At 48.8% G+C, this 16369-nt stretch overlaps 1 protein-coding gene across 24 annotated transcripts in view; it reads right to left on the bottom strand.

The window, feature by feature from the left end:
* The window catches only part of MAP4K4 (mitogen-activated protein kinase kinase kinase kinase 4), a 237950-nt gene that overhangs the window by 93237 nt on the left and 128344 nt on the right, over window positions 1–16369 (bottom strand). For all 24 annotated transcript variants that reach the window (XM_006761102.2, XM_015562223.1, XM_006761104.2 and 21 more), the window contains exon 2: window positions 9131–9187. In XM_006761102.2, the coding sequence (XP_006761165.2) occupies window positions 9131–9187 (57 nt within the window). The remainder of the gene's footprint in view (window positions 1–9130; window positions 9188–16369) is intronic.

Raw genomic sequence — 16369 nt, 5'->3', positions numbered from 1 at the left:
GTCTGAGCCCACCTGTGTAACACTTGGTGCCATTCCCACTGCCCCCATCGTATCCATAATAATAAACGCGTAATATGCTAATTAGACCAGATGTCCAGAAGGATGAAGCTGGGGCTGCAAGGGAAGCCCAGGTCCCAGGTGCCAGAGGGAAGCCAGTGCCGGCAGCCGGGGAAAGGAAGGCCTACTCTTGCACGAATTTCATGCATTGGGCCTCTAGTCCATAAATAAAATGAAGACTTTCCAATGTGAAAAACATAAATGCCTGAGGAATACGCTAACTTACTCTGAACCTTCCTCTATTTATTTACTTAAAAGACAAGGAGAGAATAGGAGAATTTTTATATTTTGTAAGCTTCTGGTTACATTCTTAAATTAGAATAAATTAATCCAAAATAGAAATACATTCTACCCCTGCCAAAATCAAAAGAACTAATCCTTTAAAAAAAATTCACTATCACATCATCACTAGCATAGCTGTTTTTAAAATACTTTACCAGGTACCTGTTTGTTGAGCAATTATATTACTTTGGGGGAAGATGAATAAAAGGATTCAGAAAAAGAGACAGAGGAGTGATACCTGGGGCCCGCCTTCGTTCTTGGAGGATGTGATGTTATCTGCCTCCGAGGTTGCTGCATGAATTCGAGCAGGTGCCTTTGTGATGCAGGAACTAGTCCTTAAAAAACTCTGATTCACTTCATCCACTCTACACTTTATAGCCAGTAAGTCTTTACCACTTAAAATTACTTCCATTTTTAAAATTTTTTAAAGGTGATTTGACAGAGAGAGGAAGAGGGAAAAAAAGGGGGAAGGGGGAAGAGGGAGAGAGATATTTGCTGTTCCACTTACTTATGCATTCATTGGTTGCTGCTCCTTATATGTGTCCTGACTGGGGATCAAACCAGGACCTTGGTATATGGGGACAATGCTCTAACCAACTGAGTCACCCAGCCAGGGTGAGATTAATTCTAATATCTAGTGAATTGTTTTAAAAGAAAATATTAGAAACAGTACAAAGCTTACTCTGGCTCATTAGTAAAAGGCTGTATGTATATCCTAGTCTATACTGGGTGTTCTCAATGCAGGAGAAGTCACACTAGGGGCACAGGATGGTTCCTGGAGGTGGAGGGAAGGCCTACTGCTTGCATGTATAAAGCGTAAAGAAATGCCTGCCGGCTCAGCGTTCGAGCAGCGACCTATAATCTAGTAAGTCGAGGTTTGAGTCCTGATCAGGGCACATGCCCAATTGCGGGCTTGATCCCCAGTGTGGGGCGTGCAGGAGGCAGGTGATCGATGATTCTCTCATCATTGATGTTTCTATCTCTCTCCCTTCCTTTCTGAAATCAATAAAAAATTTATACACACACACACACAATACATGAACAGATATACTAGAGAGTCTAAAATTTTCATGGGGTGACTAGGAAAAAATATCTTAAAAGGATTTTTCTTAGGGAGGTGATAATGAAAATAAGGCTAAGAAACACTGCGGTATTCTATGAGAGTACACTGAAACTGTTAGTTCTCAACATCATTTCATACTTTCCAATTAAAATAAATCAAATTCAACCCATTTCTAACTTGTTTTAAGAGTTTTTCTCCAAGAACTTGGGACCTTTACTCCATCCACAGAAAGACTGAGTAAAGAAGACAATACAAATTATAGTAAGTTGAAATTAAAGAGCAAAATCATTTAAATTTAGAAGTTACCTCAAGTAAGGAAATTCAGCATTCCACTATCTTGGCCCATCAGTTTCCCTCCCAGTAGACATGAAAGAGAAGGTAGTTTGTTAAGACAGGGAGAAAGCAGAGAAAGATGGAAAGAAGGAACAGCTGGGGAAGGAGACACCCCCAGTGATTCTTACTGGTGAAATGAGGGCTCCCCCACAACCATGAGTGGGCCTGTGGCAAGCTGCCAGTTCCAAGCAAGGGCAAGAGAAAGAGCCGCCAGTTGCCTGAAATGGAAGAAGCTAGTACCAAGCGATGAGGCCTGCAACATGTAACTGGCCTCTAGGAACAATAGGTCACAAGGTCCAGAGATCTCTCCCTCCCTTCAGTCTAGACAAGAAGGGCACATTCATGACACTGTGCTCCTCCCACTGAAAGGTGGTGAAGCTGCTAAGCCTCACAGGCCTGGCTTTGTAAACTGGAGTCAGCTTGTTTCCCTCCGGAGCCACAGCATGAAACACCCGAGAGCAAGAAAGGTGTCCCGCTCCTCTGTGGGCCCAGCTGGGTCAGCAGCAAAGGGATCCGCCAGCGGTGATGTGCACTGCTTGGCATGAGGCCGCTGCTGCTGTGGCTCTTGCCTCACTAATGTGAGGACAGGCTGCAGGGTGCAACAGCAGAGCACACTTGCTGGCCACCCTTGACAACCCAAAGTGGAGTCACTGTCAGCCAAGACAGTATGTCAATTGCTATGTCAAGAATGAGGTCTAACAGGGACGCCCTTAGGAGGGGACCAGAACCCAAAACACAAGGTTGGACACTGGGATAAGTACGCCACTGACCTCCACCCTTGGTGGGCATAGAACTCAGAGCTCCCACCACCTGGCCTCAAGCTTGGCTGTGCACGGGTCACACCTAGAGCCCCGCCGGGGCTGCTCTGCACGGCGACACCGCCAGTGACCAGGACTTTGTGCCGGAAGCTCCCCTCTCTGTGTGTACCCTGCGTGTGACTACTGCTCACAGGAGGTCTCCCCTAATAAACGTGGCCCTGCAGAAGGACACAGCGGTGGTGTGACTCCTTTCGGGGATGCTCCCTGCTCAGGACACAGGCAGAGGTTGGGCTCTTACTGGCTGTTCTAGGCAAGGCCGGATTTTTATGCAGCTTTTATACCCATACCTCTAGGAGCACAATGCAAGAAAGATGAAAGGTACCCAGTAAAATCTGCTGGCTGGTTCCCTGCACCCCAACAGGCTTCAGGCCCCGCACCCCCTGTCCTCCAAGGTATTATCTCACAATTACCAATCACACACATTTTGTTCACGAAACTAAGAGAAAGTCAAGGTCCATCCATTCTTTACGGTCCAGATAAAACCAGCTTTTTCAACATACCCACTTAGACCCCAATGTTTGAAATTGTTGATAGTTTCAAAGAGTCAGTAGATTGAGAAGCAAAGATCTGGGTTCTAATCCCTGAACTCTAATTAGCAGTATCCTCCTGAACAGAGGTGGTGGGCCTCTGAGCTAGAATTCCTCACTCCTAGACAGGAGGCGGCCTATAATCTAAGGTACCACTGAAGTCAGGGTTTTCAAATGTGAGGGAGCATTCAACCCCTAGAGAGCTTGTTACAGCCCAGATTGCTGGGCCCCAACCCACAATTTCTACTATAGCATCAGGTGAAATCTGAGACCTGCATTTCTAACAAGTTCCCAGGTTGAGAATCTAAAACTTTAACCCCTTCCTATGCCCAAAGGCCTAGTGGAGGGAAGACCCCAAAGCAGCCAGAACACTGGCTTCATGCAGCGCTCCCACCCAGGTGAGAGCTGTGGTGAAACACCCCCAGACAGCACCACCCCGCTCCCAGTCTGCCTCTGCTCTCTCTGCAACACCCCAGAAATGAGTGGCCCCAATAGCAAGCCCACAAAAGGGCACCACAGCTGCATGCAGCACTTGGGCAGGAGAGGGTCTGTCAGCAGGACGATCCAGCCTAAACTTCTCTCAGTTGGTCATCAAAATGCACACCTGTTTATGTAGTTTTGATTTGTGAACCATCTAAAGTACTTACACATTCAGAAATTAAACTAAGTCAGGAGAAAAAGCAAACCCTACAAATGCACAATACAGAAACTCAATCTAGCTACACATCAAACTGCTAAACCTCACAGAGAAAAGAATTACTTCAGGTAGCTTCTGAACACAGCACTGCGTAACATACATTGCACAGACAGAAAGAACTTCAGGGAAATCTTAAGCTTCATGTCTGCTGATTAGTACCACTGTTATTCAAATTCTTTAAAGGACTTTAAAATAAAGCAAATAAGTAAATGCATTACTTTATTATGAACCAGTTTTTTATATAAAGTATACAAGACTTTAAAAACTAAGGAAAAACTGATTTTTGAAAAGTATATTTTCATACTGTCTACTGAAAGGACCTAGCAGCATAACACCACAGCAGCAATGAGCACACATAGCATTCAAACGCTGGTTGCTAGCCTGGCCAGTGTGGCTCAGTGGCTCAGCATTGACCTATGAACCAGGAGGTCACGGTTCGATTCCCGGTCAGGGCACATGCCTGGGTTGCAGGCTCAGTCCCCCATAGGGTTTGATCTCTCTCGTCATTGATATTTCCACCTCCCTCTCTCTCTTCTGAAATCAACAAAAATGTATTTTTTTAAAACCCACACCACACAAACATACGCACTCTGAAGCTGAGGAAACCTGTGGATGGTGCCATGCCTGTTCGGGCCTGCCTGTGGAAGGCACAAGTAACCACAGAGTAACATGCAGCCTTTTTTTGTTACAAACTCACAGTGGAATCCAAGTCAAATGCTTATCTTAAAAACCCACTCACTTGTCTTGCCTTGTTTTGTTCATGGACTTTAATTATAATATTGTACTACCAAGGCCCAGTGCACGAAATTCGTGCATGAATGGGGTCCCTAGGCCTGGCTGGTGATCAGGGCCGATCGGGGCCACCTCACCCAGTCCTGATCGGGGTGGGCTGATCAGGGTCAGGCCAATCACGTGTGTGTTTTTGCCACCTCCCTGCATTCTGGGGGTGGGTGGAGCCTGCGGTGACAAGAAAAGCAACAGAACTAAGGGGCTGTCCTTGGTGGGCACTCCCAGGATTTGGGGCCTGCCAGCTGGGGGAAGGGACCAGGGGAGGTTGGCTGGCCATGGAAGGTTGGCTGGCCGCAGGAGGTTGGCTGTGGGAGCACAATGACCACCAGAAGGCAGCACCTGCGTTGAGCGTCTGCTCGCTGGTGGTGTGTGTCGTAGTGGCTGGTTGACTGGTCATTCTGGTCGTTTGGTCACGAAGGTCACTTAGACTTTTATATATAGAGATATATATGCAGACTAGAGGCCTGGTGCACAAAAATCATGTGGGAGGGGGAGGAGGAGGGGTTCCTTAGCCTGGCCTGCACTCTCTCCAATCCAGGACCCCTCGGGGGTTGTCCCACAGGGACCAGGCCTAAACCGGCAGTCGGATATCCCTCTTGCAATCCGGGACTGCTGGCTAACTGCTCGCTTGCCTGCCTGCCTGATCGCCCTTAATCACTCTACCTGTCTGCCTGCCTGATTGCCCCTAACTGCCTCTGCTTGCCAGCCTGATCGCCCCCTAACTGCACCCCCTGCTGGCCTGGTCACACCCTAACTGCCCCCCTGCCAGCCTGGCCACCCCCTAACTGCTCCTCTGCCAGCTTGGTCACCCCCTAACTGCTCTCCTGCCGGCCTGCCTGATCACCCCTAACTGCCTCTACCTGCTTGCCTGATCACACCTAACTGCCTCTGCTTGCCAGCCTGGTCACCCCCAACTGCCCCCCTGCCAGCCTGGTCGCCCCCGAACTGTCTGGAAGGAAGTCGGACATCTGGAAGATGTCTGGTCGACCCGGTCTGATTAGCATATTACCCTTTTATTAGTATAGAAGATAGTTATACCACTGGGGGGAAACTGGGTGCAGGGTGCATAGGACCTCCTTATGTACTTTTGTGCAAATTCATGTGACTCTATAATTATTTCAAAAACAAAACAACACATTCTAGATCTCATGTCCTGGTCTTGCCCAGCTTGAACACATCCTTAACCTGCTCCTGAAACCCTTCCCACAACCAATCATATAAATGACATGCTTTCTTCAAAATCCTAAAGATAATCAATTCTTAAAAATGTTAAAAACTGAGAAGCAATATAAAGAGACTAGAGGCTCGAGGCAGGAAATTCGTGCACGGGTAGGGTCCCTAGGCCTGGCTGGCAATCAGGACTGATCGGGACCTTCCTTCCCCTGGCTGCTGGCTGCCGGGTGGGGCCATCCTTCCCTGGCTGCTGGCTGCCAGCCAGGGCCTTCCTTCATTCTGCGCCACCCCCTGGTGGTCAGTGCACGTCATTGAACTGGTCAGTGGAACTCCCGAGGGGAAAATTTGCATATTAGCCATTTATTATATAGGATCTTTACATCTCTTGCAAATAAATGCCTCTCTTCCAGATCTCTTGGTTTCCTATCATTCCTAACACATAGCCCCGGGGCGAGATATGAATGCTCTGCTGGCTTTGTGTTCTGGGTCCAGGTCCACAGGTCCATAATTAAAGCAGGTGAGGTGCGGCCACTTGGGAGCAAATCCACTTGGGACTGTTGAAGCCGAGCTGGGCGGAGAGCGGCCCCACACCCACCTCCCCACACCGCTGCTTCTCTGGTCTTCAGAGCCAAAGGAATAAGAGGAGCCTGGTAACTGCCTCTCAATTTCACTTAAGGAACTGACTCAAGAATCGGCGATTTTTCCCAAAAATAAGCATTCACAACGTTTTGTGACAAAATTGAGAAGTCTAAAACCATGCCGAATCCGTTCTCCTCCTGATGGAGTTGAAACCAGAAACATTTCAGTAGTCAGGAATTTGCTCCCCGGTCTGACCCAAGCCAATACCTACAACTTCGCAGGACTGCCAAGAGGCCCCTGATGGGGGTCAGGCCAGCACAGGTTTCCTGGGGTGCCAGCTGCACAATGTCCTCTACCCACACTGTGCCCCAAGCGATAGCACAGAGGTCACTGCGTGGACACAGGACGGAGAGGTAAGGACAGTAAACGCTTGATTGAGTTTCCATTTGTTCTCAAGACTCACCATTCGGTGTCCATTTCTCCCAGCACATGTGTTGCACATAACATTTTTAAAGGAGTCCTGAAAATGCATTTTTCCAACATTGCCTGATTTTTTGTATACGACTCAGCAGCAGTGGACAAAGGCGTCTACTGCACACAGCTGTGCGGTTTGGAGCTGTGCTCACCGACAGATGATAGGAAGCCAGCCGAGCACCACAGTGGTTATGTGAGGGGGGGAAAGGGGGAAGTGTAAGAATTTAACTCTCCTTGATATGTTCTTATGTTTTACACATTTTTTAAACAGTGACCATGTCCTGCACACATATAACCAGAGCCAGGCCTGGTGAGGAGGACACAGGGGAGATCCGCCTGACTGCCAGGGAAAGGAGCTGGCCAGGCAGCCACAGCCGCCAACAGCCAGGCAGCACCAGGGAAGTGAGGAAAATACCAGCTCTCAGGACTTCCAGATGCTTCAAAAACTCCGAACAGTGACAGTTACGGTGGCACCCATCAGTCTGCCAGGACACAAGTCTGCCAAGACGTGTGTTACCAAATGTCACAGAGCACGGGCTCCGGCCACATGGCCTCCCAGGGCGGTGCCAGCGCCAGGCACTGAAGGTGGTGAGGAGACAGGTATTCTAGTAACAGCGAGCCCCGCACAAGATAACTCGACTTTTGTACTTAAATTACAGTCAGAATTTGCCAAAATTTTTGCCAAGATTTTCTCTTTAACAAAATCTTAAAAGTCATATCTAATTGGAAAGCATCCATTTCCCATGAGCTGGACACCAGGAAGGGCCCTGCACACAGCACAGACCCACACCCCCATGTGCTACCAGGGCCCTGCACACAGCACAGAGCCACATCCCCATGTGCTACCAGGGCCCTGCACACGGCACAGAGCCACATCCTCATGAGCTACCAGGGCCCTGCACACAGCAGAGCCACACCCCCATGAGCTACCAGGGCCCTGCACAGCAGTCAGTGCTACAAGGGCCTCTGGCCAGTCACCCACACAATGGCACTTTTCCATTGCAAAGTCCCCTTATCCTCTTTGGCAGAGATAAGAGAGCAGTCACCTCAGAGCGCCACACCTCACACTGTGGAAGCTCTGTCCCTGTCGGCAGCCGAGACCACGGTGCTCTCCACCTCTCCCGAGATCACGCCTGTACCAGTACACCTGAGACCAAGCCAGCCACGTCTTCCTCATAGACCCGATTAGGGCAGATCGGGGTTTGATTTAAAAATGCCCCAAGTCCCCAAGGCTGCTGGTTAACTCTCTCTAGAATCTGTGATGGTAAACCTTATTCAGAATTAAACAAGCTATAAGAAATCATGCGAATGTGAAGTAAAATTTCTGGTGAAAATACAGCTGACCCTTGAACAACATGGGGGGCTATAGGTTAAGGGTGATGACCACTGAAAATTGCTTATAACTTTTGACTCCCCAAAAACTTAACTGCTAATTGCCTACTGTTGACCAGAAGCCTTAATTAACACATACTCTGTGTACTGTGTGTGCTACATACTGTATTCTTACAACTAAGTAAGCTAGAGAAAAGAAGATACTAAGAAAATCATAAGAAAACACATATAACATATTTATTGAAAAAAATCTGCATATAAGTGAAACCACACAGTCCAAACCCATGTTGTTCAAGGGTCAATAGTAACTTAAGACAGAGCGGATTTAGTCACTATGACCCATGGCTATTTAAGCAGGAACTATGACTCAGCACATGTATGCACACAGGCACACGCGGAGGGAGGCCCTCCCTTTCTGTGGAGTTGGCTTATCCTTCCACCTACAGCTACACAGCAAACCCCACATGACCATTTTAAGAACTATTTTTGCTACTAAATTTTGCCAACAGTCTGCTCAGCGTTCTAGCAGATGTTTCTGTTTTCAATCCTCTGGGAACTGGCTAGACCTGTTTTCTTCCCCGTGTTAAAAATAAAAGAAATGGCCCAAATGTGGTCCTGTACCCCAGAGAAGCACCCCTCCCCCACAGCCTGACTCTCTCCCACTTCTGTGACTTTCCCATCCCCTCTCAAATCTCGTCTTTTCCACTAGAAGATGTTTCCAATTATGGTCCATTATGTTGCCAAGAATGACATCACTCAGAGGTGTGTTTTTTGTGTGTGTTTTTAAGAAAATGCTACTGATTGTTAGTTACTTGGGGATCATCTGCAACAATTTAGCCCACTGTTGTGCTGGGTATTATGACCCCACAATGTCGTGACAATGTCACAGGAGGGCAATTTGTTCAAGATTGATTCTCCAAACAGAACAATGCTCTTCCACTGGGAGGGCGGGGTCCCTGACTGCTCCCTCCCGGTTTAGGTAAGTATGTGTGTGACCCAATCTTACCTCAGTAACATCCATAACTTTGATGGCCGCCAGCTGACCTGTTTTAACATGTCGACCCTGAAAGACAGAGGAAAGAAAGATAATTGGCACCACTGTTTTACACAACCACTAGAACAGAATGGCTGGTGTTTCAACAAATCAGTTCTTCTATATTTTTTTCCAAAAAAATACTGATGAAATAGACCATGCTTTCCAATAGAACAATATCGTTGCTAATACCAATGAACCACACGTGATAAACAGAACAATGGAAACAAATGAGTTTTGATAAGTTTCCCTTTTTTTTCCAGGGTTTAATTTCTGTATTGTTACCTCTCAATCCAAGCAACTTAAATGTTCTTCTATACATCAGGTTGAGCACTCAAAAAAGAAATGACAAAAAAATACAAACAAAAAGCACCTCCCTGTGTGTACTGCTGAAATGAACAGTCCTTTTTCCCCAGTGGAGCTCCCAACACCACTACTTGACTTCAAGGAGTTAATTTGAGAGTCTTCCTTGAAGGTTCGCGCACCCCAGTGCAGAAAGGCTGGGAGAGAGTCCCCCAGAAGGAAGGGAGTGCAGGGGCGGGGCGGGAGGGCGCATGCTGAGGCCTTTGCACAGCTCTGTGGTAATTCCGGACCTAGAACCTAAAAATGTGTCCTCCACTTATATCACTAGGCACTTCGATTTTTTTAATCGGTATTGTTGAAAGTATTACATATGTCCCTTTTTCCCCCATTGTCAGTAGGTATTTCAAATTCGGTCATTCTCCCCTCACCAGGGCAAGGCTACTGGATCAATTCCTGTGCGTCCCCCTCCTCTCTGCACCCTCTGCCCTGGTCAGTCATTTCCCAGCTGAGCTGCAAAGAGGCCGCGGTACCCTGACCACCAGCGACTTGAGAGCTTGGTGAGGAACGGTCCCCAGCCTGCCACCGGGAAGGCACGGCGAGAGCCCCGTGTCCCAGGGCCCTCTCTGTGGCCCTGGATGGAGCACTGGGACACTTGAGCTTGAGCCTGAGGAAAGCTCTCCCTTTATTCTGGAGAATTCTGGAAAGTTTACATAGGAACTCAAGTTCTTACTCGGTCAAAACACCAACCTGTGAAAATGAGCCATGGTCATGGGGAGCCCCGCGATGGCCCATTGCCCTGTAGTTCACAGCAGGACAGATGCCCGGATAGGGGCGACCCTCGTACATACAGGCAACCAGGGCCCACATGCCCTCAGGCCAGGCCCAGAGCTCCCCAGCACGCACTCCTGCAGGCACTGCCACCTGGCCTTCCCCACGCCTGCCCTCCTGGCTCCTGCAGTGTTGCCCTGTGAATGGGGCCCATCTGCAGTTCTGCTTGAGGCGCAGGGAGATCCAGAGTCGGGTACAGGGAACCCTGCCTTCTCGCCCTGCAGGCCTGCTGTGCCGCCTGCCCAGCCTCAACAGACCTGACCCGACACCTCACTGCGGCCTCAGAGCACCGTTCACCGCATGCTCATCGTGCTCACGGAGCCCGGGGAACAGTCTGGCCCTGGCCCTGCATTGACAGTGGGCCACCCAGGATCCTGACAGGAAATGCTGTCCTGCCTGCATGTGCAATAAAACGATGAGGCTCCATCTCAGAGATGTGCAGAGGCCCAGCTCCGGGCCAGGAAGGCAGTGCTGGATGGAGGTTGCATGGGCTCCCATATTTCTGATACGTACAGCTGTTTCTACTACCTGTCTGTCCAAGATTCAGCATCTTTTGATAGCACCCTTCTCTGAATTGCTCATTTAAGATTTCTACCTGTGTGTGCTGAAAGCGCTGTAGCCTCGGCCTCTTCCTTGTGTGACCACAGAACCGTTCTAAGCAGCAATACACAGAAGATCGAGCTCTCGCCCTGGGCATGGAGGAGCCTGCAGCGGCAGCTCAGGCCCAGAGCCCGGGCCGGGCAGGACTGCACAGCACTGCGCCTCCTCCCCAGGCTCAGCACGACACTGGTGCCTCCAGCTCCCATCTGTCATCAGGGGTAAACTTGTGCCCACTTCACAGGTTTACTATTAAGAAAAACTGAGCAAAGAACCTGAGGGCATGGCACATGCAAGCACAGCCTGATACTGAATGATGCCTGAACCTGTTTCTCTCAACAAGGAGAGAAATACCCTTTTAACACAGTATCAAGCAACTGCCATGAGTAGCCATCACATGAAACCCAATCATGACTTCCTTGAATCCAAGACAAAAGAGTAGAACTTAAGAGGACAGGGTGCTGCTATCACCCAGTCCCTTCGACGTAAGAGACACAGGACCATCTCCTTAGTACCCAGTCAGCCCTCAAATCTGCAAACACATGCCTACTCTGTGCAGTGGAATTCCTTCCAAATGACTAAAGCAAATTTCTGACGGACAGAATCCGAGAAAACAGCACAAGGCTTGCCCCAGCTTTCTCTCTTTTCAAGAGGCGCACGCAGCACTGTGCTGGGAAACTGCCAGGTGAGCTGTAGGGAGTGATGTGGTCACACTTAGATCCTTACAGATCAAGAAATCCCCATCTGTGAAAAACACCTCTCCCGGGGTTACCAAGTAGCAGTCCCTGCCTGGTTCCCGCTCTACCTGAACCGGACTGCGAGTGCATTAGCCCCTAGAGTGCCGGGGAGTGCGCCATCGCGCTCCTCCTTGTCTTTCGCCAAAAGTGCCGCCAGGAGCGCTATCAAAGCTTCGAAATGGCGTCCAGTTCTCAGTCTGCTTTTATTAGTGATGATGATATTGCTAAATAAGTCAATGTAGTAAAGGTTTCCTTCAGTTTTTGAACATGAAACTTCATTTACTTGTGATTCATACTTTGTTTCCTAACTGCTGTAAAATCAGCAAAAATGCCTTGGCAATTTTAGCATAGCTCCTAGGATATTGGTTGGCGCTCAAAGGGTTAAGACTCAGGACAGTGGTTCACACAGTATTTGTTTTATACAGAATATCAGTTTTCCTTAGTGAGGGACTACAGAATCTGGACCTAACAACCCATCAACTATTTTTATCTCAGATATAACAGACCAAGTAAAGGCTTTAGTCTTGGTTATCACATATCAGTTCTTCCAAAATTAGGTTCCATTTTAAACTGAAATATGACTCAGGAAACTGACTCCCTCCTTCCTGAGAAACAAGACAATGCCCTGGAAGAAACGAATCTCAGGTTCGCAGCCGTGGGCTCTCATCCCACCGCCACTCATCGCTGCACTTCCTCAGGGAGCTGCATAACTTCTCCAAGCTTTCCGGTCACTGAGACTCCAGCGAAGGCCATCCGAAGTGCCCGGACATCGAGCCCTGGCCCTCACACCCCGGACACTCAGGTGAGAGTCTTCACTCCCTCCAGAGCCATGCTGGCTCCCTGACCCTGCCTCAGGCTCAGACCTCATCAATGTGGCCCATTTCTCATCTTCAAAGGGCAAGGCCAATATGCGGGGAGGCAGTGGGGTGCTACAGCGACGTACTTCCCTCTCCCCTCTCTCTAATATTCCACCTAGTGGATGGGCCACATTATGTAAAGGAACCAAAATGGGCAGCAGAGTGCCCTGAGGAGGCTGAATGTACTGAATGTACGTATGTATGCAACTGTGAGCTGAGGAGGCTACTTGAGGGTAGTTTGAAATGATAAAAATGTGTGTGGTTTACTCAACACCACGGAGAGGACCTAGGAGGGCCCCTCGCCGGGCGGTCCCCTGGCCTGACTCTGGCTGTAACAAAGGGCCTCCTTTGTGCTGCCTCAGGAGCATGTGAAGAAAACACACACACTCAGAAGCAGCTGATCAGCCCGGGACTTGAGGACACAGGGACAGGCCCCTTCCCGGAGGTCCGAGGCGGTAATGCTGTGCCCTCCAGTCCGTCTCCGGAGGACTGCTTCACGGTCTGCTCCTGTTAAGGGAGGGCGCGACCACTTCCCTGACCTGACTCTGAAACTCCGGCCTGTGCATGGAGGGATTAGAAACTTTCTATTGATAGGACCTTCCTTCTCATTGCACCACCCAGTCCTAACACACACGGGGAAATGACCTGGTTGGTATTAAACATGCATAGCTCACAGCCATGTGGGACTGCCTCTTCTGTCCTGCTGTCTCCAATTCCTGGGCGCTCAGTGTCCCATTCGGGCTATGAAATGCCACAGGGAGGGCAGTGAAGGCCATCGCTTGCTGTCCCGATGAGGCACCATGTAAACATTAATGCACTTATGAGACATCTGATGGTGAAAAGCCTCTTAATACCATTCTCAGTTATTTTCCCAACAGACCCTGAAAAGCCCTATAAGAGCAGGGAAGCAGGCCACATCCTCCTCTGCAAATGAAGAACTGAATTTTATTACTAAGGTACCTACCCAAAGGTACAATCCCCTTTGCAACCATCATATAAAATTCGAAAAATGGATTCCTACTATTTCTACTAACTTGTCAAGTTCCTGGTATTCAAGTTTTTTGTTTTCAAAAAAACACCTTTAATTATTTTCGTTCAATGCTCTCAAAGATTTGGCATATTGCAAGATTTAGAGTTAAGATTGCTACTGTGATCGACACCCCTTCACAGTCAGACTGGCTCCCTTCAGCAGAGCCACCTATAAGCAGTTGATCCATTTTTTTGTCTTTAAGTGAGGAAAATGCACGTTTCTTTCTTTTTTTTTAATTTTTTAAAATATATTTTATTGATTTTTTACAGAGAGGAAGGGAGAGAGATAGAGAGTTAGAAACATCGATGAGAGAAACATCGATAGCCGCCTCCTGCACATCTCCCACTGGGGATGTGCCCGCAACCCAGGTACATGCCCCTGACCGGAATCGAACCTGGGACCTTTCAGTCCGCAGGCCGACGCTCTATCCACTGAGCCAAACCGGTTTCGGCACGTTTCTTTCTTTTTAAAGGAAAAAACTATTCTTGGCAGACATCCTAGCTAAGAAAAATGCCCTAATTTTCAACTCTCCTTCATGATTCTAACAGAGTCAAAACTGACAACTTGCACTTGCAAATATGCATTACATTTATGACACCTGTTCCCACACACACACAAAATTACAGCACATGGTTCTAAACGCAGGGCACTGCAGCAGCCTGTCTGCCTGCCTCTAAGGAAGTCTGTCACCAACCTACCGAGAGGCGCCCAGAGAAGAGCAGTCAAGGGAAGCTTTTATGTCCAAGAGAAAAAGACAGCAATGCTCCTCTGCTCACTGAAAGGGAAATTCAGGTTGTCTCATTCACAAGAGAAAGCTTAGAGGGGCCCTGGCCAGGTGCCTCAGTTCTGTGAAGCATCACCCTGTGCGCCAAAGGCTGCAGGTTGGGTTCCTGGTTGATGTCTGGTCGAAGCATGCATACGGGAGACAACCAATCAATGCTTCTCACATCAATGTGTCTGTCTGTTTGTCTGTCTCTCTCTCTCTCTCCCCTATTCCCTCCCTCTCTCCCTCTCTAAAATCAATAAAAAATAGCCTCAGGTGAGGATAAAAAAGCACACACAAAACTTAGAGGGGATGTGAATGAATGAGGTAAATGTAAGACAGAACCCTTAACTAGGACTCCAATTCCAGTGGTCATGACACTGTTCGACACCGACTCTCGGATCACAGAGTTGACCGGCCTCCTCCAGCCTTCCTTCCAGGCCCTTGTGATTACGACCGCGGCACCACCCCACCCCTGAACAACGAGTGCACTGCAACTCCTTTCCTATTCCTGGTGCTTTCCACCTACAGCTCAGCTTCCTTCACGGAACCAGAAAGCTTCTGTACTCCTCCCGCCAGAGAGTGTGGACAGAAGATGAGAGGAAGAAAGTCTATTACGTTTATGGCATTATGCAAGGTAAGTAAACACAATTTAGGTTTAACAAGTATCTTATTCCCCCACAAGCCTTAGGGAGCATGCACACTTACAGCCTGAACTCTAGGGACATGTAGTGAACAAGGCACTTGGCATTTATTCCTCTCATGACCAAACATAAGTGTCACTGTCCCCATTTTATAGATGGAGAAACTGAAGCTTTGGAGAGAGTTAAGTTAACTAGTTCAAGATGTACACCCAGACGTCTTTCCTATTCCAGGTTGTGGATTTTAAAATACAAATGGCCACAATTGTCCTAGTCAACCAACTTCCAGAGCAACTGCCAAGTATACTCCTCTACAACATCAATATTTTAAGAGATTGTAATCAAACAAGTCAGTACAGTAACCAATAATAAAAACTTAGCTTCACTCCCTGGACTTTCCTTTCCTTTCACAAATCAGAAAAAGTCAAGCTAAGAACATACCAAAGGAATTCTTTACGGAACCTGAAGGCAGGTGTGAACACACTCGGAGCCCCCATCCTGGGCTTCCCAACATTGACAGCGAGGTTTTGTTTGTTCCTTCAACTTCCCACTAGAGGCCCGGTGCACAAATTCATGCACATGTGGGGTGCCTCGGTGTGGCCTGCAGGAATTGGGCCGAAACCAGCAGTCCAACGTCACCTGCCACTCCCACTCATCCCAGCCCCACTGCGCCTGCTGCAGGCTCGCCCAGTCAGTCCTGATTGGGAGAGGTTCATGCCCCCATGGTGGCGCTCACCAGCTGTGAGCCGGACATCTGGGGCCCGTCCTGAGGGGGAGGCGCGCATGCGGGATGTGATCGGAACTCAGGGCTGGCGGTGGGATGCCCTTGCGGGCCCAGGATCCAGATCCGTCCTGCTGACATTTGTGCCTGGCGGCCACTTTTACATGGTTTTTTCTTTGCAGAGCATCTAGGGAGGGGAAGTGGCCATGGTGCCCAAGGCCAACTTCCGGAGGCGGGCGGCGCCGGTCCATCAGTGCCTGGCCCGTTCTCTGGAGATTGGACCTACAGTACTGAGGGAGTGAGTGGCTGCCGCTGGGCTGGTGGGCCTCTGGGACGGGTCAGTCAGCTGAGCGGCACTCCTGCTGTAGGAGCACACTGACAACAGGGGGCAGCTCTTGCGTTGAGCGTCTGCCTCCTGGTGGTCAGTGTGCGTCGACCGAACCAATCGACCGAACATTCAGTTGCTTAGACTCTTTTAAATATATGCTAGAGGCCCGGTGCACAAAAATTTGTGCACTCGTTGGCTCAGCTCTTTTGCCTTGAGGGGCTAATGAAAGCTCAACCATGAGATTCCAGCAAAGCAGGTTTTTAAAAGCCTATATAATCAATTGCCATTCCTATTGTGTTCATGCCTAATTATAGCTAGACCATGTAGTGAGAATAAATTGGTCTTGGCTTGGATCTTTAATAAAAATAAGGGTGATTTTTTGTGCCGGATGGGGGGTGGGGCAGATG

This window comes from Myotis davidii, unplaced genomic scaffold (genome assembly GCF_000327345.1).
Source record: "Myotis davidii unplaced genomic scaffold, ASM32734v1 scaffold296, whole genome shotgun sequence".
In the NCBI taxonomy this organism is placed as follows: domain Eukaryota; kingdom Metazoa; phylum Chordata; class Mammalia; order Chiroptera; family Vespertilionidae; genus Myotis; species Myotis davidii.
Note: the sequence above shows the minus strand (reverse complement) of the source record. Positions and strands in the feature narration are given on the sequence as shown.